The sequence below is a fragment of the Micromys minutus genome (genome assembly GCF_963924665.1).
Source record: "Micromys minutus genome assembly, chromosome: 1".
Classification (NCBI taxonomy): domain Eukaryota; kingdom Metazoa; phylum Chordata; class Mammalia; order Rodentia; family Muridae; genus Micromys; species Micromys minutus.
This window is the reverse complement of record NC_137969.1, coordinates 197,137,037-197,163,141: the sequence shown is the minus strand read 5'-3', so window position 1 is coordinate 197,163,141 and position 26,105 is coordinate 197,137,037. Positions and strand designations below refer to the sequence as shown.

The following is a 26,105-nucleotide window of genomic DNA, read 5'->3' as shown; positions in this document are numbered from 1 at the left end:
AGACTGCTCCTACTGAGGTTACCTAAACTTATCCCTTCTATCCAGCTGTGCCATAAGCCCCCGCCCTTGTTTATCTGCATAACAACTCTGCCTCCTGTCCAGCTGTAAGCTCTAATGCTGCATCTCTGTTCAACTCAAAACACACTGTACTTCAGGGATGCTATGGTTTCTCCAGCTGAGGGGTCAGCTCACCTGATCCCATTTTTTTCTGCCCCTGTGTCTGACTTTTCTTCATTGCCTCAATACCATAGTTAGGTTCTCCTCTGAAGCCATGTAAGAGTGTGCTTCCATCCATGATTAGGGCCAGATGTGGTGGCACACACCAGTATTATTAGTACTGGGGAGGTGGAAACTGAAGCATCAAGGCCGTTCGCAGCTACATAGTGAGCTGAAGTTCAGTCTGGGCTGCAGAGAACCCAGTCACAAACAACTGAAACAAATCCTCAAATATTCTGATTAACATATTTCTGAAATTCTTATTTAGTTTCCTCCTTGAGAAAGCTGAGCTAACCTATCTTTCTTCTTCTTCTTCTCCTCCTCCTCCTTTCATCTTCTTCCGTCTTTTTTCTTCTTTCTTCTTCTCATACCCTCTTTGTCTTTTGAGGCAGCGTTTCTCCATGTGGCCTTGACTGTCCTGGAACTGGCTCTGACTCCCAAGTGCTGGGACTGAAGTTGTGTGTCATCATCCCCAGCTTTCTTTCTACTTCTAAAAATTAAAATCTAGCAGGTAAAAACTGACCGAGAAGATTTTAGCCATGTATTTGACTTGACTATCATCTCATTCTCCAACCCCCCTGGTTTATTTATTTTTTGAGACAGGGTGTGATGATTTGAATATGCTTGACCCATGGGAAGTGGCACTAGTAGAAGGTGTGGCCTTGTTGGAGTAGGTATGGCCTTGTTGGAGGGAGTGTGTCACTTTGGGGACTGGTTGTGATGTCCTGTGCTCAAACACTGCCCTATACACAAGACACCTCCTCCTAGCTGCCTTTGGATTAAGATATAGAACTCTTGGCTCTTCCAGTACTCCCACATCTTCCAGTCTCCCATATTTCCTGCCATGACAATAATGGACTAAATCTCTGAAACTGTAAGCCAGCCACAATGAAATGTTTGCCTTTATAAGGGTTGTCTTGGTCATGGTCTCTTTACAGCAATAAAACCATAAGGCACAGGATTTCTCTATGTATAGCCTGGGCTGTCTTGGAACTTGCTCTGCAGACCATGTTGTCTCCAACTCATAGAAATCTACCTGCCTCTGCCTCCTGAGTGCTGAGATCAAAGGCACTTGCACTGTGCAGCTCATTTATTGCTACTCTGTAGTTCATAATAAATTGTGGCAATGTTATATAATTCCTGCTGAAATGTAAAGAGGAAATTAAAGTTATCAGAGTAAGAGCCTGTCAATTGTCAGCAGAGCACATAAACTGATTTATCTTCATTATTATTTATATGCTATCTGTGTATTTGTATGCACACCTGTGGAAGCCAGAAAAAGACATCAGATTCCTTGAAAATGAAGTTATAGGGGGCTATGAGCTGCTCATCATTGGTGCTGGGATCTAAACACTGATTCATGTAGAAAGCATTAAGCATCTGTGATACTAAGTCATTTCTCCATCCCCCACTAAAAGCTAAAAGAACAAGGAGAGCTGAGGTTGGGGAAGTGGAGTGGATCCCTTTATAGAAACCAAGGGGAGCCAGCAGAATAGAGCAAGAACATATTCACACTCAAGAAGAGCCAGTGAAAAGTCTGAGTGAAGATATAGGAGAACAGTCCATGTGTGGGAGGGAGGTGGGCAGGTTAAGGGTAGTGTATGGAAACAGCAAGGACACTTTAAGTAAGCAGGGGCTGGCAAATGTGGAGATTCTTGGAAAATATGGAGATTTTTATATACCAGTGAAATATTTTAAGATTTCAGAAAGAAAAATACAATAGATGCAATAAAGTAGCAAGATCTTGATAACTATTAACACGTTATTAGGGTAGGGTACAGTCAGTGACAGAGCATGTGCTTTATATGCAAGTAGGTTCAATCCTCCGAACTAACTCCCATTCCCCAAACCATCTAAAACCAATCCATTACGACATAAGTTTGAATATCAGTCATGAGCTGAGTGTCTAGTTCAATGGCAGACATGAATTTAATCTTCAGTATTACAAAAACAAACTATTCTTATTGCTACCCACAACAAAAAGAAACTAAGTTCAGTAAGAGTTATTTTAAATGTCTCTAAAGAATTTTCCAATCTCAGCTAATGGGGGGGGGGGGGGCTGAAGCAAGAGACTCACAAATAAAAGCCCTGTCCTGGCCACAGAGAGAGTCTGAAGCCAGTCTGGGCAGCTTAGTCACACACTGTCAAAATAAGAAGAAGGGCCAGCAAGATGTCCCAGAGGGTGAAGCCTGATGGGCCTCATGACCTGTATTTGACCCCAACCCCAGTACCCATATGGCAGAAGAAATGACTCCACTAAGTTGCCCTCTGACCTGCACATGTGTGCCCTGACGTATGTCTGTGTGTGTGAACATGTGTACTACCTCCCCCCCCACACAAATAAATACATGTAAAGAAGAAAGGTAGGGAAGATAGCAGCAGTGCCAGCCTAGCATGCACAAAGCCCTGGGTTCAAAAATTACTGTAATTTCATCTCTGTAAGATAGTCCTGGAAAAGAAGAAGAAGAAAAAAAGAGTTCCATCCTCTTCTGTGGGGTAACTTTTATGTACTTTAGGTTAGGCTGTTAACAGAAAGACACAATTAAAGGTGGTTGAAAGATGCTGTTATATATTTTCAAGGGGCTGAAGGTATGGCCTCAGTGGTGTGCATTATATATGTGAGACCAAACCAGACCAGACCAAACCAAACCAAACCAAACCACAGCAGTATCCAAAGGAGAGCACCGTCCTACACAGGTTGCTCAGCACAGGGGCCCCTTGCTTGGCACCATTTTTTAAAATATATATATATATATACCCTGATGCTCCATTGGGAGACAAGCCCCACTCTTAAGCTTGTCAAATTATCACCTTGGAGAGTCTGGCCAGTTTCTTGTTTGCCCATATGTTCCAATTATTCTGCTCTCATGTTTAGAGACTTGGTTGTACACTCTTAGCCAATGTACAGGAGGATCTTGGCTCCAGGAGGTTTTTTTTTCCCTCTCTCTTCAATTTTGATATCTCTGTAAGATAGCTATTATACAATATTGCCACAGCCTACTTTTTTTCTGACTCATAATACTCAGGAGACAATTGCGGAACAAATTTGGACTAGAATTTTATATAGTATCATGGGTTTCTTAAAGGTTTGGTGTTCATTTTCTTTTACACACAATATTTTATTTGCCTGATTCAAGTACCCTGCAAATATATAAGAAGGTATTTGAGTATTACATACTTCCAATTTATTTAAAAGCCCAGAATTCCCTAGTATTTGGTACTTTGGCTTGCATAATATATAAAGTGTATATTTGTAATTTTCATAATGTAATGGTTTGAATATGTTTGGTCCAGGGAGTGCCACATTTTGGAAGTGTAACCCTGGAGTAAGTGTGTCACTGTGGGTGTGTGCTTTAAGACCCTCTTCTTAGCTCCCTGGAAGCTAGTCTTTTCTGCTTGTCATTGGATGAAGATGCAGAACTCTCACCTCCTTCTGCACCATGCCTGCCTGGACACTGCCATGTTCCTGTCTTGATGATAAAGGACTGAACCTCTGAACCTGTAAGCCAGCACAATTAAATGTGTTTACAGAGTTGTCTTGGTCATGGTGTCAGTTCTTAGCAGTAAAAAGCAAACTAAGACACTTAGCCAGAAGCAACTTCTTTAATGAATCAATTATCTGATCTCATTTGGCAGGCTAGGTCTCAGTGCAAGTTAGAGCTGCCTTCTTCTTTTTGGTTGTAGCTATGTAATAAGGTTGTAGCTTTGGTGTGAACTCATGTCAGTTCTTATCAAACCTTCTGTAGGTTGTAATATTTGTTTGTTCTCTTACTTTATAGGTGTAAATACCCTGTTATTTCCCAGAGTAACTGAATCACCTGAAATTACTGTCATTTCAAACATGTTGATGATGAATATTGAGCCTAGTCATAGGACAGTGAGCAAATTGTCGAGGGAGATTTTATTTCCTTGTTTCCAAATGCACACTCACTGATATGGAGGGGTGGGGACCACTTCCTATTATACAGGACTTGCTAAAGTCATCAGGAACTGTGTTGTGACTTGTTCTCCCAGCCACGAAAATAAGAATTCTTGTCATATCCTTCATGCTGAGGAAAAACAACAACTAAAATACGATTTATGAACCTGCTTGAGTTTCTCAGTGGAAAGATGACAGGTGTGTGGTCACCAAGACAAAGTGCTTAATGACAAGTCTCTACTTGGTTCTCAAAGGCAGAGTAGAGTACAAACTCTTCGTAGCCGTATATGTAATAACTGATAAGAAGGTATCTGAGTATTATTTATTCCCAACTTACTTAAAAGCCAGGAATTCCCTGATACACTTTGGCTTATAGAATATATGTAAATTAAATATGACAAGTCCAGCTGGGTAAAACCTGAATAAACATAGTTTCAAATTCTACGTGTAGGAAAGAAAACAACAAGTGCCCTAAAAACTAAGCTTATCAAAAAAATATAGGCATTTTTTTGTAAAAACAAAACAAACAACAAAGCAAGGTCTCATTGTGTACTTTAGGCTAGCTTGGCATTCATCATGTACTTTAGGGTTCAGACTCCCAGCAATAATTCTGCCTCAGCCTCCCCAGTGCAAAAAGTATGGAGCCGACATACATGGCTTAAATAGACTTTCATGAAGATAATCATGAACTAAGCAAGCTGAAGTCCATCTGCAATCCCAGCACCTGGGTAGCAGAACAGGAGATTCTCACGCTCAAGGGCAGCACATCATTGCACCCTCCGCCCACCCCAAACCATTGTGAAGGAGGAGAATCCGGGCAGGGAGCAGGGAGGAGTGACTGGTGAGAACACAGAACAAATAGAAGCTTCAAATGGGGCTGAAGGGAGGAAGTGACTCAGCCAGAGATCAGAGAGAGAATTCCAGTTAGGTAAGCTCAACTGTGACAATGTAACCTGGAGAACTCGCTCTCCAAAAGTTCTAGAAACTCACTCCAGTATTCTCAGTAGTGGGCAGGAAGCATGTTAACAGTGTAAAACATCATCTCAAAAGAGGAGAAAACTTTGCTATTTGTATTTTCTGTTTGTTTGTTGAGACAGGGTTTACCTGTGTAACAGTCCTGGCTATTCTGGAACTTGCTTTGTAGAAACTGGCCTCAAACTCAGGTCTGCCTGTGTCCACTTAAGACAGAAGATAAAAGTCCAACAGTTTTCTTTTTGCAGGGTAGGTGGAGGGTAACCTTACCTTGAGCTGAAGTGAAAGAGATAAATGTGCACCTTGCTCTTTTGGTATAATCACCAAGTGGGCTTCACCCTAAAAATGCTTCCTTGTGTGTTTGTAAAATGGTCCTGAGGATGTGTGTATTTCTGAGCTTTCCATGTGTCCTCCCTCAAGGAATGGGACTGCTTGAACCAGCTGTATGCTGATTGTCAATATCTGAGAAAACAGTATTCTTAAATAACAATACTATTTCCTCATATTTTAAAAGGATTTATTTATTTAATGTATGTGAGTACACTACTGCTCCCTTCAGACACACCAGCAGAGGGCATCAGATCCCATTACAGACGGTTGTGAGCCACCATGTGGTTGCTGGGAATTGAACTCAGGGAGGGTCCCTAGAAGAGCAGTCAGTGCTCTTAACTGCTGAGCCATCTCTCCAGCCCATTTCTTCATATTAATAAAGATCCCATTTCATACATAAATATGGTAGTAAGAATAAGTATAACAGATCCAACCTGTTCTTCACAAAATAATAACACAGCAGACATGACAAAATCAAATGTGTTTCTTTTTGTCTCCAAAGTTACATACTGAGTGGTCACTTATATGCTCCAAAGTAAAAAAAAAATTATAGGCTTTCATAGTGAAAATAAACGTTAAAAAACACATCCAATCTTATATACTATTTTCTGTATAGTTGTAAATACTGTATATATTTCTTTTCATTTGCTGTTAAATATTCCTTTTATCTTATTGTACTACCAAATTGTTATTAGTTTTCTTTTTTCTTTCCTTTTATGACTTTTCCAGACAGGGTTTCTGTGTTGTCCTAGCTGTCCTGGAACTCTGTTGATCAAGCTGGCCTGAAACTCAGAGATCAGGTTGTCTACCTCTGAATCCCGAGTGCTGGGATTAAAGACATGGGTCACCAAGCCCGGCAGCCAGGTTGTTAGCTCTATTTACTTTAAAAACTTATGAGTTTATGAGGATAATTCCTGTGAAACCAAGCATACAAAAACGCACACTACAGTACTTAAAAAACTGACCTTTTATGTGTGTAGTATTTTACCCCAAAACCATTTAATGATGAAGATATCGTTATGTTGATTCAGTTAATTTAAAGTTTTACTCACAATACTTTTGTTTCGAGCAAAGTTTCTGCCACTAATGACAACATCTGCATTCATTCACTTTTAAACATCAGTCTCTTTGAAAATTGTTTGCCATTCAATCCGCTATTCTCAAGATTCAAGAAGACATCACTACTTCTACCAGTTTAAAAAAAAATAATAAGAAGAAGCAATAGCTCAAATTCCCTCAAACACAGGTTATCTCAGAATAAAGACTTAAGACAAGTTACAACTGGTAGCCAGGAGCACTGAAGTGGGACCAAAGAAGCAGGTCGCGACGAAGCCCAGGAACCAGTGAGAATGTCCGGAAGAATCTGGGCTATTTGCCAAAAGTAAACGTCTCCCGAACCCTGCAGACTGACTGGTGCCACGAAACCAGAGGTCAAGTGAGTGACAAGCCCGACCCTCTGGGACTGAGCAAAACGCGCAAAGAATTCTAGAGAAACGTCAGGAATTCCAGGGCAGTACGAAGGTCGGCTTGAACCCAGCTCCAAAGCCAAGGCCCTGGGCTGAGACCCCCACGCTGCTCCTAAGGCTGCTCCTAAGGATGTGTGCGTGAACAAAACGACCCGGAAGCCCGACGCCCACGCGCTCCCCAAAGTCACCGCAGCATTCCGGATTCCACGGGTGTAGAAAAGTTGGGGCTCGGCCCCCGAGTGGGGGCGGACCCAGGCCTTTCCCCGCCCCCCCGCCCCCCCCCCCGCAGCAGTACTTCCTTAGTGCGCCTGCGTAGGGTGAGGCCGGCCTCTATTTGGTTATACGGAGTGCGGCTGCCGCGGCGTTCGCTACCCAGCGTGCTGTGCGCGAGCGGCGGCTCTACGTCCCTTCTCATCCGTCCCTCCCCCCCCCTCCTGCCGCGGCCCCCCTTTCCCCAAAGTGAGTGAGTGAGACGGGCAGATGGAGGAGGGACTGTAATGGCGGCGGCCGGCAGCTCCCTGCTCTGATCCGCAGCAAGCTCACGGCAGCGACCCCCTCCCCGGCCCTCTCCCGGCCGGACCCCCGCCCTGCCGTCAGCGCGGGGCCACCGTCCCGGCCCTCCCGCAGCTGTCGGTGTCTCGCTCTGCGCCCCGGCTGGGGCCCCGCACACAATGGACGAGCTGGCCGGAGGCGGCGGCGGCCAGGGGATGGCGGCCCCTCCCCGGCCGCAGCAGGGACCCGGGGGGAACCTGAGTCTTCCGCCGGGAGCGAACGGAGCGCCCGGCGGTGGGGGTCCTCCGGCCGCCGAGACGGCGGGGCCCCCGGCAGGCCCCGAGCTGTCCCGGCCGCAACAGTATACCATCCCGGGAATACTGCACTACATCCAGCACGAGTGGGCTCGGTTCGAGATGGAGCGGGCGCACTGGGAGGTGGAGCGGGCCGAACTGCAGGTACCTCACCCGGGTCGACTGCGGGCTGTGGCCGGGGCACAGGCCGGGGGGTGGGGCCGGGACTGAAGCTCGTGCCCTAAGGGGCGGAGGGGACCTACCTGAGCGGCTCCGGCCGGCCAGCGGTGACGGCGTTCCCGGAGCCCCCTCCCCCGCTCCCGCAGAGGCCCGCTCCCTCCTCACAGGCGGCGCGCTGCGGGCATCCTTGGGGCAGCCATTTTGGCTTTTAGCATGGCGTCCGCAGGGCTCCTCTGGAGGCACCTACTGGGCCTCCGGGTTTGGGCCCAGCGCCTCTGAGCGAGAGTTTGGCGTGGGCCCGCTGGGCACCGAGTTTGCGCTTGTTGGTCCTCTTGAGGGTGAGAACACGCGGAGAGGGCCTGGGATGAGCGTCCTGCTCCTGGCTCCCGCACCCCCTTCCGATGTGGCGTCCTGCCCCCTCCCCCGCGCCTCGGTACGCACTTGCCCCTTGACAGCCACGCCGCTTCGGGCTACGACCGGGCACAATGGCTTGCGGCCGCCCGGCGAAGTTTGCCTTTCCATCCTCAACTCTCTTAAGTACCCAGGATGCGGCTCTACTCACTTGGACTTCCTTTAGCGCTTTTAACAATTCATCAACTTTTAACTGAATATTTCTCTTTAGAGTCGGCTTCACTAGATTTATCTTCTATATTCATGGTTTTACTGGTACAAAGCAAAACTGGGCTATCTGTACTGTATTTATGAGACGTCTGCGGAAAAAATTGGTCTTAATTTGAAGCAGAACCTACTTATTTTGGGTACAAGCTAAAACGGAGCTAAATGTCCATTAAATGTAACCTCTGACAGACTTGAGTTATCCTAACTTTTGGAAGGTGGCAGTTGCGGCTTCATGCCTTGATTTTTTTTTTAAATTGCTGCATCTGTTTGAAAGAATTATTCAAGCTGTAGGATAGTTGCATTTGCTTTTAAGTTTCTTTTCAGGTTATAATTTAAGCTTAGAAGAAAAAAAAAGCGTGGGTTAAACGTTGCACCTGTTTTTCAGACTAACAAATTTCGTCATAAGCAGTATTGTTATTATACACACATAGAACTCCTTTGGTGAATTTAGGAAGAAGTAATGTTGAAACAACAGCTTGGTTAGTGAATGTAGAAAAGGTATCCTCAAATAAATATGAATCGTCAGTTTGGTTTCGAATAGTAAACTTTTTAATTACATAGATTAATTTATTTCTGACCTGATTGTTTACAAACAATATAAACAAATTTGTTCAAAAATTAAAAATACCCAGGTGTAGTGGCACAGATCTTTAATCCCATTGATCAGGAAGGGAGAGGAGGTTTGGTATCCCTGAGTTCAGGCCCTCCTGGTTTATATAATAGAGAGATCCAGGACAATCATGGCTACATAGAGTTCATCTTAAACAAAAAAGTAAAAAATTGAAAAATAAGGTTGTTTCGCTGCCAAAAGCATTGCAAGATAATTGACTGAGCCAGTAAACATTTTTGGTTATGGGCTTTTGTTAATTTTTGTTTTGTGTTTTGAAACTGGGTTCCTCTGTGTAGCTCTGGTTGTCCTGGAAGTAACTGTAGATCAGGCTGGCCTTGAACTCGGAGATCCACCTGCCTCTGCCTCCCGAGTGCTGAGATCAGAGGTGTGTGCCATCACCATCTAGTGTTGAGGCTGCTTTTGAGAGTCCTGATCAGTCTGGAACTCACTGTATAGAACAGGCTGGTTTAGATCTCTTGTCGGTCCACATGCTACCTCTTTAAGTGCTGGAATTATAAATAAAAGCTTGCACCACCTCACCTGGCCAGCCAATAAACTTTTATTGAACTCCACAAAGTGGGTGAAGTTAAATTTTAAAACAACAGAATTCTACATACTTATTATGACACCTTTAGTTGATTTGGTAGTCTTAAAATTGTGCTTAAAAATACATTTGTGTTTTAGAAATTACAAATTTCAAAAAGCTTATAGTCAAAATTGCCTGTGGTTTCTTTTAAATTTGTAGACTCTACTTTAATTAATATTCTTGGATTTAGAGTTTTGTTGGCATACAGCTTTTTAGTATGTTGTGATACTGACTTTTTCATGTTTTAGTATGTTGTGATACTGACTTTTTCAATTACAAAATTGCTTTGAGGCTTTTGCTGGATTGATAAAAACACTAGGTCCTTATATAGTATGTGATCCTTGTACTGTTGTTTTGATTTTCAGTTAGCGATTGAATTTGTCACTGAGGCATGGTTAATGTAACTAGCTAAGAAAGCATTTTGTGTTCAAATTAAGTTTTACGTTATTGAAATACATGGTTTTTCTTCCATTTTCTTTTCTTTCATTGTTCCTGATCTTAACTGCAACAGAAAAGAATTTTAAAAGATTCTGTAGCTTGGTTTCTTTTAGATTGATAGTCTTTGTTAACTTGCCTTTTTTTTCTTTTAAACACTTTTATTATAATTGTGTGTGTATGTGCATGTGCACGTGAGTACAGGTGCTCAGAGGCCAGAGGTGTTGGATTTCTCCGGAGCTGGAGTTGCAGGTGTTGTGAGCCTCCCAGCTGTGGGTGCTGGGACTGGGACTCAGGTACCCTGGAGGTGTGCCATTTCTTCAGCCTGTTAACTCATTTTAAAGAATGTTATATGGTGTTCTCTGCTTCTGTTTTATCCAGAGACATTTTCATTATTTTATACTGATACTTTTAGAATAAAATGTTTATGACTGGATTGTGTGTGCTGTATATTTTTAAAATTGTTTTATTGGGTTAATTAATAGCATTTCAGATTTGTTTCTAGAATATTGAATGTGCTTCAAGTGCTGTCACTCTGTGTGGGTGGGGGGCAAAACTGTTTAGCAAAAGCTGCCTGGACCTTGGAAGGTGGCTCACACTGGCCTTGGATGCTGTTAGTTTTTAATTAAAACTGCTTGTGAGTACATACTTAAAAGTTTTGTGTTGAAAGTATCTTTTAAAAAAATGTATGTGTTGTCCTTAAGCTGTAAGTTTAAAATTATTTGTTACTTTCTTAAAAACAAGACAACTTCTATTTTTTATATCTAGTTCTGAATATACTACATTTATCCATACCTTAACTCCTGGGTTTAAGTGATTTTCTGCCTTTACCTTCTAGGTAGTGGGGACTAAGATGGGAACACACACTTTTTGGCTGTATTGGAGATTGAACCCTGAGCCTTGTGCATTCTATTTAGTGTGTCTGTGCTTTGTGATCTCCCACAGCACACAGATGGAGGTCAGAACACAACTAGTGGGAGTCAGCTTTCACCGCCAGAGTCCTGAGGATCCAGTTGTCAGGCTTGTTGGCAAGCTTCTTTACCCCTCAGCCATTTCACTAGATGTAACTTTTTTTTTTTTAGAGATGCATTTATTTATTATATATCAGTACACTGTAGCTGTCTTCAGACACACTGGAAAAGGGCATTAGATCTCATTACAGATGGTTGTGAGCCACAACGTGGTAGCTGGGAATTGAACTCGGGACCTTGGGAAGAGCAGTCAGTGCTCTTAACCGCTGAGCCATCTCTCCAGCCCTAGTTTGTGGTCTTTTTGTTATTGTCTTTTTTTTTTTTTTTTTTTTTTCAGAGCTGAGGACCGAACCCAGGGCCTCGTGCTTGCTAGACAAGCGCTCTACCACTGAGCTAAATCCCCAACCCCAGCCATTTCACTATCATACAATTTACCTGCTATCCTTGGTCTGTTGTGTTGTCCCTTATCAACATCAAATAACACAAGTCCCACCCTTCCCTTTATGATTAGCCTTCAGATTTCCAAATCTTGTGGCTTTTACATTGTATTGGGCTTAAACTACATTTTCTGCAGTTAACTGTTTCTTCCCCCAAATTCTTTCCTTTGGGGCTTTGATCCTAGAATGGGGAGACAAAAGCAGGTGGCCGCCTTCTGACTTCCATGACAACCAGAGATATATAGAGACTGTCTTAATGGACTCTTTCTTTGGCTTCTGTTCTCTTCATTACTTATTTCATTTTCTGTTTCATCTTCTTTTGGTTTTTGAGACAAGGTCTTAGCTCTGCATTACTGGTTGGTGTGGTGCTCAACTGTAGCTTAGGATAGCCTCAACTAATGGCAATCTTCCTGCCTTACCTTTTTCAGTAAAAGGAATAGTGTGGGCACCTCCATTCATGCCCACTTTTTGTAATAGATTCTTCTGTTTTTAGTTGTCTGACGTTCTAATTGTTTTGTGTTTTTTTTTATTTATTTTTTAAAGATTTATTTATTTATGTATATGAATACACTGTTACTGTCTTCAGACACACCAGAAGAGGGCATCATATCCCATTATAGATGGTTGTGAGCCACCATGTGGTTGCTGGGAATTGAACTCAGGACCTATGGAAGAGCAGTCAGTTCTCTTAACCGCTGAGCCATCTCTCCAGCCCCTTGTGTTTTCACTGTATTTTACTAAAACCAAAAACAGTTTTTATTATATTTTGATTATTTTTCTGTGTGCTGGTATTATGTGGACATGTGCATGGGTAAAGCATATGTTTGGAGGTTAGAGGACCATGTGGACCTAGGTACTGAATTTAGGCCAGCAGGTATAGTAGTTGATAGATGCGAATATGAGCCATCTCCAGGGACATAATCCAGTTAAGCTCCTGCTTACCATTTTAGTACCCAGTCTTACTATTTGTTATTCTAATGCACAGGTTTGTGAAGTTGGTGGAATTTAAATTTCTGACCCTGAAATACTGGAGTCCACCCGGAGTTTAAGTAATGTGCTCAAATATGCATTTGAAGACAGCAGAAAGCAGAGCTGGGGCTTAAACTTTAATCAAGGGCCATGCTTTTAACTTCCAGACTTACTTGTAAATTTCCTGTTTAACTCTTCTATATCAAATTCAACTGTTAATCCCTTCAGCTGGTTGTGTATCCCTATTCTCCCTATAACCACACTAAACCTGTTCCGATTATGTTGTTATTAGACTTTAGTCACTGAGTCCTTTTCATAGTGTATTCAGTCTCTTGAATTTTACTGATTCCCCCCCAGTTCTTTATTCAGAAAATGTGTGCTGCTTTGGGCTGCTCTCTGGATATATAATTACATATGAACCAAGACTTTACCTTAGAGAGCTTGTTTTGGAAGTGATAAAATGCTTCAAGTGGCAAATTAAAGGAAACTTAGAAAGTTAATGAGATTAAATAATGAAATTAAATAATGAGATTAAAGAAACATGAGTTTTTATTTAATATTTATTGAGTATTTCCTGTGTGCTGGATTAATGTTTCAGAATATGCTTAAAAATACAGTCTGTTCTCCCCAAAACTCTGGATATTAAGTTTTTCACTATATCCCTACTTTTATTTTTATGAGTAGGGTCCCTTGTATCAAGGTTGTACCTTAAACTTCATTTTCACTTCCCCAGTGCTGGAATTATAGGTGTAAACTGGTTTGTATGGTACTGTGAGTCCAACCCAAGCTCCAAGGCTTCATGCAGAGTAGGCAAGAATTCTACCTGAGTTGTATCCCTAGTCCTTTTTTTGTTTGTTTGTTTGTTTGTTTGTGTAACTCCCCTGCGCCAAATCTTCCTTTAGATCTTTTTTTTTAAAAGACTTATTTATTTATTTAATGTATGTGAGCACACTGTCACTGTCTTCAGACACACCAGAAGAGGGCATCAGATCTCATCACAGATGGTTGTGAGCCACCATGTGGGTTGCTGTGAATTGAACTCAGGACCTGTGGAAGAGCAATCAGTGCTCTTAACTACTGAGGCATCTCTCCAGCCCCTTCCTTTTTAGATCTTAAGTTTAAGAAATACTGAATCATATTAAGAACATTGCACCTGGGAGGAGCACCATTAATAGACTGTCCTGAAGCAGGAAAGAGTCTACTGGAAATAAAGAGAACTATACTAAAGATTGAAAGGGCCAGGTAAAAACAGGCTCATTCTAAAATAATGTCTATCTGACTAATATTTCATTTGAGTGGCTTATAGTCCTCTGCATATACAAGGATATGGATCTCTTTTGGCTTAAAAAGGAAGAGAGTAAGGAAATTTGCCTGGTTAGCCTGTGGCTTCTGACCACTAGCCTACGGAAATAGCCCTGATTTATTTTGTGTGTTCCGTTAAACTGTTACCATCGTCTTTGTTCATAGTGGTCCTCTTGTCTGAATTCTCTAATGTAATCTAAAATTTCTTCTTTATGTGACCCATCTTTTAAGTTTATCTTTTATATTGCAACTACAGTTGTATTGTTATAAACTTGCTTTAGTGTTTTCTTGTGGAGTGTTTTAAATATATGCTTAGAAAATACAATTTGTTATCTCCCACATACTGTTTCTCATCTTAAAGTATAACCCAAGATTGGTCTCTTCCCCCAAGACGGAGACTCTTGTACCCCAGGCTGGCTTGTGTTACTGTGTAGAGGAGGATAATCTTGAGCTCGTGATAATACTGGGATTATAGTGTAACACTGTGCCTGGTTTTTACATGGTTCTGGGGATGGAACCCAGGGCTTTGTGCACTCAGGGCTTTTTGGTAAGCACTCAGCCTACTGAGCTTTATAGCCTTTAGCTTGATCAATCTTGTTTTAACTTTTTTCTGTCCATTTGCTCACATGTCATTATTTTGAAGTAGGAACCACGCAGTTTCACCCATGACATTTTAATATAAAGCCTGTATGTTGGTTCATGCCTGTAATCCTAATACTTGGAGAGAGGGGCTGAGACAGGAGGATCACTGTTAATTTGAGACCAGTGTAGTTAGTTAGCTCATGATTTCTAGGCTATACTGGATGATAGGGAGGGCCTGTCTCCAACAAGATAAAGAAAGTAATATATATTTTTAAAGATAAGAGCTAGTAAACACAGCTTGAGTATGACTACTGTATGTTGTATTGTTGAGATAGGTTATTAGTTCCTTGGTTTTATCAAATACATACTTAGATTTCCAACTTAGATATTTTGGTGTCTCTTTGAATCAGGGTCCATATTGTGGCTAGGACCATCTCCATCTCAGTCATTATTGTTCAAGAAATTAGACAAGGGCCAGGGAAATTGTTCAGCTGGGAAAAGCACTGGCTGCTAAGACAGTGCAATCTCTGGGACTCACATAGTAGTTGAGAATAGGCTGCTTTAAGTTGTTCTTTGACCTCATGTATCTCTCTCTCTCTCTCTCTTTCTCACACACACACACACACACACACACACACACACACACACACACACACACAGAGGGAGGGAGGAAAGGACGCAGATCCATTGTGTCTTAAAGGTTTCCAGTGTCTGGGTTTTGTTTAGCACTACCCTTGTGTTGTAGTTCTTGTCTCTTGTACTGCCTGCCCTGCTTGCTCTGAAAAGTTGATTTGTTGGCTCTAGGAGCTTGATCAGAGTTGTTTTATTTTTTTCCTTCTCTTCATGGAGGGAGGAATGTGAGGAAGGAAAGCCAGTTTTCCAAGTGGTGGTGAGGTCTTTGACCAGAAGGCATGTCGTAGGTCATAAGCTTTATTTTTGTGGTGTTACCAGCTATTTGATATTAAGGCTTAGAAATGGTCATTTATAAGGACAATCTTTTTTTTTTTCTTAAAGCGTAATAAGCCCAGGCCACTCACCTTCTCAGTCTTTAAGTTAGACAATCTTTTTTATGCTTATTTGTATCGATGGAGTATCTATTCAGTACTTTTGCAAATTAGAAAATTTCTTTCTGACATTTGCTTTGATTTTTTTGGATGGAATATTGTTGTGTATTTATTTTAAATTACAAGTTACAAGTCAGTTACAAGCAAGTATTCAGTAAATGTTAGTGGTAATATTTAGTTACTACTTGTTAATAATAATAAAAAGACCCCCCCCCGCCTTCCTTCCTTTCCTCCCTCTTTTCTGAGATAGGGTCTCATGTAGGTCACATAGGCCTCAAGTTTACTGTGTATCTGGTCTTCTAAATCCTTGGGATTACAGACCTATGCCTGGCTTTATATATGTATTTATAATGTTCTTTCTTTAATGACTTAATTTAAAGGCATGGATAATATCAACTTGCCTATCATTCTCCTATTGATGCTGTTACCAAAGACAACAGATACATGATTTAAGGATATTTGTAAAATTCCTAATAGAATGAAACTTTTATTGGCTCCCAGATGTAATCTTATTATAGTAAGTCACTTAAGAGAGTCTGCTTTCATTCTTTGAATTTCAGATAGAATCTATATTTGTGTGTGTGTGTGTGTGTGTGTGTGTGTGTGTTAAGGCTCATGTGACACCTAAAGAAGAACTTTTAGGTGTCAGTTCTCTGGAGATTGAACTCAGCTTGTTAGGTTTAGTGACAAATTCATTTGTCTGCTGAATATCCCACCAGTCTGAAAATCTGTATTTTGAAAATCCTTGTTTGATAATTGTGCTTTACAAGTTTGTGTATAGTTAAAAGTTTTATTTTATTTTATTTTTTTGGTCCATGTCTTACTTAACTTCCTAAAGAAGCCTCTTAACTTTCTTTCTTCTAATGGCATTTGAAGTTTTAACCATCATATTACTTTTTTTGAAATTTCAACGACTTGCCTTGCACATATTTAGAACATTTTCATCGTTATTTTTAATGCACTTTTTGGGTAGTTATTATAACTTTTCTGTCTAACTCATGAAGCTACTTGTTAATGGAGATGTAATGGCTCTGATGTTTTTACGTTTTGTTGCTGTGAAGAGACACCATGATCAAGTCAACTTAGAAAAGAAAGCATTTAATTGGATTAGCTTATAGTTTGAGTAGGTTAGTCCATTTCCATCATGGCTGGGAGCATGGTGACAGGCAGGCAAGCAGGGAGGCTTGTTCTGCATCAGTAGCTGAGAGCTTACATTCTGATCTGCAGAGTGTAAGAGACAAAGAGGAGGCAAAGAGACAGTAAAACTGGGCCTGTCTGGCATTCCCACTGACACATCTCCAACAAAGCCTCACCTCCTAATCCTTCCTAAATAGTCTATTATCTGGGAACCAAACATTCAAGTGTATGAGTTATGTCAGATAAAGCTTTTATAGTGATCTAGACTATGGTTTTATGTCATTATTGAGTAAGGGTCTCACTAGGCTGACCTGGTATTTGTAATGCAGCCCAGGTGATTTGAAGCCCTGCCTCAGAGGCCTTCCAAGTGCTGTTATTACAGTTGTGTGCCTCCATACCTAGTTTTTCTTAAAATACTTATGTTCATTGTGTTGCTTTTTTCCAGAACCATTAACACTGGGACATATATAGCTTACACATTTAGAAAGCAGGTGAGAGTAGAGTCTTAGTCACTGTTCTATTGCTGTGAAGAGACACCATGACCATAGCAGGTCTTAGAAAAGAAAACATTTAATTGGAGGCTTTTTTTATGGTTTCATTGAGTTAGTCTGTTATCATGGTAGGGAACATGGCACAGATGGAATACATGGTGCCGGAAAAAGCTGAGAGCTGCATCCTGATCAGCAGGCAGAGAGGAGGTGGGAGGGAGGAAGGAGACAAGAGGCAGATAGATGAAGACAGACATAGGTGCTGGGCCTGTCGTGGACTTTTGAGACCCCAACATCTCAATGACATACCTCCCCCAACAAGACCTCACTTCCTCCTACAAGGCCACACCTCCCAGTCCTTCAGTTTACCAGCTGGGGACTAAGCAAGCATGAGTTTGTGGTGGCTGTTCTCATTCAGACCACTACAAGTAGGACCCAAGATTCTGTAACACCTCTGTATGTGTGTGTTTTTGTTTGGACATACTGTTACCTTCTGCTACTCCTTTCTGGCACCTCATAAAATTTGTCGTTTTAAGTTTGTTGTCCTTTTCTTTAGTAGATTGTTTATAAGTTCTTTGAAGGGATTAGGTGTTTTAATTCACTTGTATACTCATTATGGGAGGAAGGACCTGGCACATGATAACAGGCATTGGTTAAATTATTGTTAAATGAATAGAGTGCTGAGAGTATTTCATTAAACTGTAATTTTGGTGTTGTCGACTGGGGAAGTCCACAGAATGGAGATAATGTATCAGTGGTAGTGGTGTAGGATGACACCAATCCTGATTTAAAATTATGTATGTCTCCTTTTTCTGACAAATTGAGTGCCAGAGGAATCTTACCTACAGTTGAATATATTTCTTTAGACTGAATGCAAGAGCTTTTCTCCCTTGAAAATAAACATTTTTGAAGTGCTTAATGAGTAGCAGGTGGCACTTAACTGAAAATAGTCCATGTTATGTGCTGCAAATCAAGTATATTTCTAAAAATACATGGAAAAAAAACTGGGGCTGTATATAGCTTGGTGGTAGAGCTTAGCATTTGGGAAAGCTTAGATTCACTAGCTAGTACTCCCCCACCATCTACAAGAAAAACTACATTCAGGAAAATACTAATTAAAATAGTTTGTAATTTTGCAGCCACGATGTAGCTGAGTTAGTAGAGTGCTTGTCTGTCATTTGCAAAGTCCTAGACTGAGTCTTCTTCATCAACTGGGTGGATGCCACACAGGCCTTCAATTTTAACACTAGAGAGATGGAGACAGGAGACAGTGAGTTTGAGGCTAGGATGGGGATACATGAGACCCTGTCTCAAAAATTTTTTTTTAAAAAAAGCAGTCTTTTTGGGTGGTCAGGTTGGCAACCTAACTTTCCTTTCCTTACTAAAAATGATTGAGCAAACACAGTAAAATAGATGTTTGTTTTCAATCTCCATTTGCTGCGTGCTCCTCGACCAGCGAGGAAAGACGACCACCACCAGAGGATTTTTCTCAGATCACGCTTTATTGTGGGAGCCTCTTGGTTGAAGGGGAGAGCAGGAAGTGAGGGGCCCTGAACTACCCTAGCTGTCCACTTATATAGGGAGAAGCGCATACGGGCTTGCCATGATTGGTTGTCACCAGTCTGCTGACACCAGAGGCCTCGGGATTGGCCGGAGATAGGTTATGTACTGCGCATGAGCAGGGTGCAGGGTGCAGCGCCTTAGTTGACAAGAGCATTACTATATATGGAGTTGTTTACCTCAAACGGTGAGGGAGCCAGCGCCATCTTTTAATGGCGTCCGAATTTGGCTCCCCACATCCATTAATCTCCATTCTTTTTTCTTACTTTTTTTTGGGTGGGGAGTAAGTTTGTGCAAGATAGGGTTACAGGGTTTCTCTGTGTAGCCTTGGCTGTCCTGGAATTCACTCTGTAGACCAGGCTGTTCTCAAACTCACAGAGATCCATTTGCCTCTGCCCCCTGAGTGCTGGGATTAAAGGTGTGTGCTACTACTACCATTGACTTTCCTTTGAGTATTGTTTGTGTGTGTGTGTATGTCTAAGTTATTAAGTGCCAAGGTCTTGTTACACAGCTAACCTTAAATTTTCAATTCTCCTGTCTGAACCTCCCAACTACTGAAAAAATAAGAGTTGTGCCGCTGTCACCTTCCCTGGCTGTTTTAAGTGATACTTTCCTTATGTAGCTCAATTTAGCTTTTTATAATCTTTGTGCTTCAACCTCCTTAGTGAGGGGGTGCCTGGATGTTTTTGTTTTGGGGGTTGAATTCAGGATCTTCAAGTATGCTAGACAAGGAAATGTTGTTCTCCTAATTTGCATCTCCAGTCCACTTCCTTTTTAGTATTCTTTTTGCGATTTTGTTTTTGGTTTTTCAAGACAGGGTTTCACCAGGCAACCTTGGCTTCCCTAGAGCTGGATCTGTAGATCAGACTGGCCTTGAACTCAGAGATCTGCCTGCCTCTTCCTCCCAAGTGCTGGAAGTAAAGGCATGTTTGTTTTTTGAGACAAGGTCTTACTATGTGGCCCTGGATGGCCTGGAACTTGTTATATAGACTAGACTGGCTTCAAACTCATATAGATCAGCCTGCTTCTGTCTCAGCACTGGGGTTAAAAATGTGCCACCATGCCCGACTTTTTACTATTTTTATTTGTTTGTTTAAAGACAGCTTTATTATTTATTTATAATTTATTCATTTTATTTATTTTATGTATAAGTATTTTGGTGTGTGTATGTCTATGCACCAAATTATGTATCTGGTGCTTGAGGAGTCTGGAAGAGGGTGCCAGATTCCTTGGAATTTGAGTTAGATAGTTGTGAGCTGGTCATGTGGGTCCTCTACAGGAACATCAGAAACATCAAGAGCTCTTAACCATTGAGCTATGCCATCTCCATCCCTCCATTTCCCCTTTCCCAAACCACCACTCCCCTCAGTTTCTGGGCTTCTATGAAGCCCTTGGCTGTCCTGGAACTCTTCTCTGTAGATCAGGCTGGCCCTGAACTTAGAGAGCCACTTGCCTCTGCCTTCTGCATGCTTGGATTAAAGGTGTGGGGTGCCACCACTCAGCTCATCCCCCCCTTTTTAATAAAAAAACTTTTTGTTTTATTTTACATTAGTGTTTTGCCTGGATGCATATTTGTGTGAGGATGTTGGAGCCTCTGGCACTGGAGTTACAGAACACTGGGGTCATGGGTTGCCATGGAGTCAGTCCTCTTAACCACTGAGCCATCTCTCCCATCCCCTTCTTCTCTTGATTGAACCAGAGTCGTATTGTGTAGCCCAGACTTTGTAAAGCAGGCTGGCCTCTAGCTCACAGAAATTTGCCTTCTCCGGTCTCCTAAGTTTGTTGGGATCTAAGGTGTGCACCACTCCTACCCTGCCAATTTTTGTTATTATTATCGTTGTGTGTGTGTGTGTGTGTGTGTGTGTGTGTGTGTGTGTGTGTACGCAGGTGAGAAACCAACTTTATGGAATCTTTCTCATTCCATGTTGAGTGGATTCTGGGTTCACCTTTACTCACCTTTACCATCTCTCCAGCCCTAGACAGTCTTTTTCTCTGTTTTCATATTAAGCCAAGGCTTGAAACTACTCTGGGCAAGCAGTCAGTCTTTTCTTTCATCTTTTTTAATTCATCATTGTACTTCATTATTTCCGGTAGGAATTCATCTGTGATGAGTCACTTTTCTTTGGATGTTTTTATGAGTTTCTGTTTTTCATTGACTTTTGACAGTTTGATTCTGGTATATCATGATAATTTCTAAGTTTATTCTATTAGTAATTCATTGAGTAGATTTTCATCACATGTAGAACGTTTCTTACTTTTTTCAAATAATTATTCTGCCATATCTTTTCTTTGTTCTTCTTGTCCAGTAATTGGCTTATTTGTTCCCCCACTGAATTCTGTGGCTTAGTTTATTTTCTTTTTTGTTGTTCATTTCTCAGAATACAAAATTTCAAATTGATTATTCTATCTGCTTTATATCAGTTTATTGAGTTTTTCTTTCTTTTTTCTTTTTTGTCACTTTTCAGTCATCCGCTTTTTTTTTTTTCTTTTCTGGAGACAGTGCCTTATATATCACACTAGAACTTCTGTAGTTGTGTCTTGGACTTCTGATACTCTAGCTTCCTCACCCACTGCCAGAACTACAGCTGTGCACCACCACACACACTTTATGCAGTAGGGTAGGGAGCCAGTCTAGGGCCTTGTATACATGTCAGATAAGCATTCTACCAACTGAGCTACAGTGTGTACATATGTGTGAATGTAATGACATGTATGTGGAAGTTTATTCTGTACTTCTGTGTATCAGAGATTGCACTTCTTTGGTATAACACCTTTCCAGTCCAGTTCTAGGATTTTTAGTCAGTTTAAAACAAAAACATCAAAAAAATGATTAAAAAAATGCCTCTATAAGATTGATTGGCCAGTAGGACATTTCCTTGATTAATGATTGATATGGTAGGATGTAGTGAAAATTCTGAAAAATTGGTTTCTTTAAAAAACAGAAATATTACAAGAAAGCGTTTTTGTTTTAATCTTAGGTGTGAGAATATGGGGCTGCTTTGCACTGTCTGCAGAAGTTGAGTATGATTTGTTTCATGCTATGGCAGAGGTGTAGTTTTGCCAGGTACAGATAGTTTCTGCAATTTTGTGACATTTGGAATTCTGGGAACTTTTTAGAGGGTTTCTAAATGCTAGGGGCAATGAGAGTCAGGATTGGTGATTGGTGGTTGGTGGTTGATGTTTGTTAGTAGTCATAGTCATGCTCAAAGAAGAAGCAAGAAATTTAAGTTCAGAGATCTCTATCATTCTCCTCTATCCTTTCTCTTTTGTCTAATGATAGGGAATGAAACCAGGCTGGAGAGATGTCCCAGAGGTTAAGACTATTGACTGCTTTTCCAGGGGTCCTGAGTTCTGATGCCCTCTTCTGTTATGTCTGAAGACAATGACAGTATACTCACATACATAAAATAAATCTTTTAAAAAAAAAAAAAGTGGGAAAAAGAAGAACCCACAAAGTAGCAAAACCCAGCTAGAGTGTGAACGAATCCATTCATTATGGGATCTCTGGGCAGATGAATAAAAGCAGGCCAGGCAAAACAAGCCAGTAACCAGAACTTCTCTCCAAGGCCTCTGCTATAGTTTTTGTCTCCAGATTCCGGTCTTGAGTTCGTGCCCTGACTTCTCTGAATGAATGACTATAAGCTGTAAAGTGAAATAAACTTTTTTCCTCCCAAGTTAGTACTTTTGGTCATGGTACTTTGTCATAGCAACAGAAATGTAACTGAGATACTGAATAAAATCTGTGTTTGAGCCTTCTTGGGGAACATCACTTAAATTATTTTGCTTTCTCACCTATGTTTTATGATATTGATTCACGTTATACTTTTTGCTGCATACTTAGTAATTTTTTGTTTCACTTGTATTGCTGGTGATTGAACTCAGAGTTTTATGCAAGCACTCCATTATATGCTTAGTTCTATATTCTTTTTGGTTCGCTTAAAATAATATTTTACTAACAGAGACTCTGAAAGTCAGGCTCACCTTCTTTCTTGTTTTCTAAACTGATTCTGTATTGTTGTGCAGTCACTGACTTCTTTGTGTAGTGTGGTGAACGTGGTACAAGAATAAACTAATGAGTTAGTCAAAGTTCCAAATCCTGCATGCCTGGACTATGTTTTTTTCTCAGATTAATTAATCAACTAATTAATAATCAATGCGTATACATTGTGTGTGTGTAGAGGAGGAGCAAAGACAGACAAAAAAGACAGTCTGTAGGAATTGGTTCTCTCCTTTTGTCATATGTTCCAGGAACCAAACTCAGGTAGCAAACTTGGTGTTACTCCCTAAGCCATCTTTCTAGCCCTAGAGTTAGTATATCTTAAGAAGACGTCCAATTCAGCCTTTACATTCAAGAACTGAAGAAGCTAGGAACAAGGCTACTGGGCATTTATAAAGCTAGTTAGTGACAAGAGGGAGTCAAATGTATAGCCTGTTTAGATATCCAGGCTAGTCTAGTGTGCTTGGATCAATATCTATTTCTTCACCTGATTTTTTTTTTTTTATAATTCTTAAGAAAAGATTATTGGAGTTCTAAAACTAAGTCATTTTTTAAAAATGGCGTTTGGAATCATCTTGTTCGTAGGGGCAATGTTAAACGGTACACAGATACTTTAGTAACAACAAGTAGTTTCTAGAGGGATAGCATTTTGGACAGATGGATCTGATGTATTTTTAACTTTCCAGGAAGATGATTTCACAGTTAACTTTGGAAACTTGTAATGACTGTGATGAGTTAGCAGGTAATGGAAACTTCATTTGCTGGCAGAATCAGTCTAAGAAGCCCCAGTGTGCAGTGACTCAGTACTATAATATCAGTGGTCGATTGTTTGGCCTCAGATCAGCTATGTCATTACTATTGCTTCTATCAATTTGCATTTTACTTCATGGTCATGTCAAGTAACAGGTCTTTGATAGTTAAGGACTCATATTAAGGATAATCGTAGAGGTAGTTTTAAGACATTTCAAGTGAAGTTGAAATTATTTCTAATGGAATAATTGTGTAATAAAAGGCAGAAGATTAGACGTCTTGTTATGAGTTACAAACATTCCAACCTTAGAATCATTCTTACTGTTTGTTTTTGCTTTCTGAGACAGGGTCTGCCCATGTAGCCCAGTTTGGTTTTGAACTAATGATTTCCTTGCATCTCCAGGAATGCATATGACCCTGTAAACAGTTAGAATTTATCATCATTATAAATATGCAGTTTAGTGGGATTAAATACTTCATCCTGTTATACAACCAGTGTCCAGAAAGTTTCCTCTTTCTCAAGCTCCTGCCAGCCCTCATTTTACATTCTGTTTTGAGTTATTTAATGTGCTGTGTCTACACAGATCTGGCTACTCTAGCTCCATCATACAAGTGGAATGGCACAATATTTTTCCTGTGACATTTGCTTCCACTTACACTATCCTTAAGGTTCAATTGTGCATTGTGTGTCATATTCCAAAATTTTCTTTTATTCGTTCATGCTCCCCCGGCCTGTCCCCCAACTTTGTGATTGTGTGTATACCCACTCAAGCTTAAGTTTGAAACAGATTCTCATGTAGCCCAATGGACTTGAAATGACCAAATAGTTGAAGATAGATGGCCTTGAACTTTTGATCCTTTTTTCTTTTATGGCCAGAATCATGGACCTATGCTACCATACTGGCCCATAATTTTATTTTTGCACAAATAATCTATTGTATGTATATATGACTTTTTGCTTCTTTGTTAGTTTGTTGATGGACATTCAGATCTACTTGTTAGCTTTTGAGATTAGTGCTATTATGAACTGTGCAGTTGTCTGAGAGTGTTTTCAGTTCTGGATAAGGCCAAGGGGTAGGATTGTTGGGTCACATGGTAGTTGTATTTTTGAGAAGGTGCTAGAGAGATGACAGTTTTTGTAAAATAACTTATTTTTATTTTGTATACATTGGTAATTTAGAGTGTGTCTTTGTGAGAGTGTTGAATCCCCTAGATGGGCTGGACATGATGGACACACACACACACACACACACACACATCTGAGCTGCCATGTGAGTGCTCAGAATTGAATCTGGGTCCTCTGGAAAAGCAGTCAGTGCTCTTGACTACTGAGCTATCTCTCTTGTTCCCTAGATGGCTATTTTTAAGAAGGGATCCCATGGCAGAAGAGATTTGTCCTTTGACTTACCAGTACCTACATGGTGGCTCACAACTGTCCATAACTCCAGTTCTAGGGGATCTAATACCTTCTTCTGTACTGCAAGGATTCTAAGCATAGATGTGGTGCATAGATACAATGGAGCAAAACCCTCATAAAAATTATGAAAGTGGTTTAGTAAGGTTATAATCCCAAATTTATCTTTCAGTACCCACACTAGGTAGCTTACAACTAACTATAACTCTCTTTAGGCCTCCATGGGCAACCAAACTCAGATGCAGATACCCCACACACATATAATTTGGTTATTTTTTTTAATCTTAACTGGGCATGGTGGTGCATGCTTTTAATCCCAGCACTCTGGAGGCAGAGATAAGCAGATATCTGAGTTCAAGGTCAGCCTGTTGAGATCCAGAATTACACAGAGAAACCCTGCCTCAAAAACAAAACAAAAATCTTTTTTTTAAAAAATGGTAAAACTTATAAGCTACCCAAATAGAATAATGTATGTTCAACTCTGTATCACTTCAGAGTTCCTTAAAAACGATAGTTCATTTAAATAATATTTAGACCAGTGTCCATATTTTCAACTTAGTTACTTAGAGTTGCCTGTGAAGGTCAATATAATCTCTCTACTCTCATTGATTATAACCTAGTAATAAAGACAAATAGTTTAACTCCCATGTTTATTATACTAATGGAATTTCACTGCACAGAAAGACTAGCTCATTTATACTTGTAGTTTTGAAAATGGATTCTTCTTCTCTTTTCTTGAGTGTCTCAAACTTGCTATATAGTTAAGACGGACCCTAATTTGTTCTTCTGCCTCCCAGGTTCTCAGATTATAGGTGTGTGTATTCATGGTTCCAAATTTATTCTTGTGAATTGTAATGTCCACAGATCCTTGCATACTCTCTAGTGTTGGTATTCTATTGGTATTCCAGGATAATTTGCCTAGAGTCAATTCTAAATGTTAGTTAGCATTGGAATATGAATTGGAATCTGCCATCTGTTTGTAAATTATGTGGTTGTCTGTCTGTCTAATCTTAGTTACAATGGGGTTAGGGTTTCTGTGTAGTTCTGGCTGTCCTGAAACTCCCTTTGGAGACCTTCTGCTTCTCACCCCCCCCCCCAAGTGCTAGCTAAATCCTGTGTTCTTGTTTCATGTACTACCATTCTGTTTACCCATACTCTGAATTCCTTGGACTACCATGAGGAAGGTTGCTTTTGATGGCAGGTCGAGGTCTCTTCTCTTGGTATACATGCTGTTATATTAAAGACGAGGACATTTCTTTTCAAATTGTAGTTGGTCAGTCTGGCTTGTGGGTAGTGTGTATACCAGATGCCAGGCTG

The 26,105-nt window shown here is 40.8% G+C and overlaps 2 protein-coding genes across 3 annotated transcripts in view; one reads left to right on the top strand and one right to left on the bottom strand.

Annotated features, from left to right (window-relative positions):
- The window catches only part of AP4S1 (adaptor related protein complex 4 subunit sigma 1), a 44,098-nt gene extending 35,818 nt beyond the window's left edge, over nucleotides 1–8,280 (bottom strand). Inside the window, exon 1 of the mRNA XM_080928164.1 lies at nucleotides 7,952–8,280. The gene's annotated coding sequence lies outside the window, so the exon portion shown is untranslated. The remainder of the gene's footprint in view (nucleotides 1–7,951) is intronic.
- Nucleotides 7,369–26,105, top strand: part of STRN3 (striatin 3) — a 68,232-nt gene continuing 49,495 nt past the window's right edge. For both annotated transcript variants that reach the window (XM_080928148.1, XM_080928147.1), the window contains exon 1: nucleotides 7,369–7,853. In XM_080928148.1, the coding sequence (XP_080784274.1) occupies nucleotides 7,575–7,853 (279 nt within the window). In that variant the 5' untranslated portion in view covers nucleotides 7,369–7,574. The remainder of the gene's footprint in view (nucleotides 7,854–26,105) is intronic.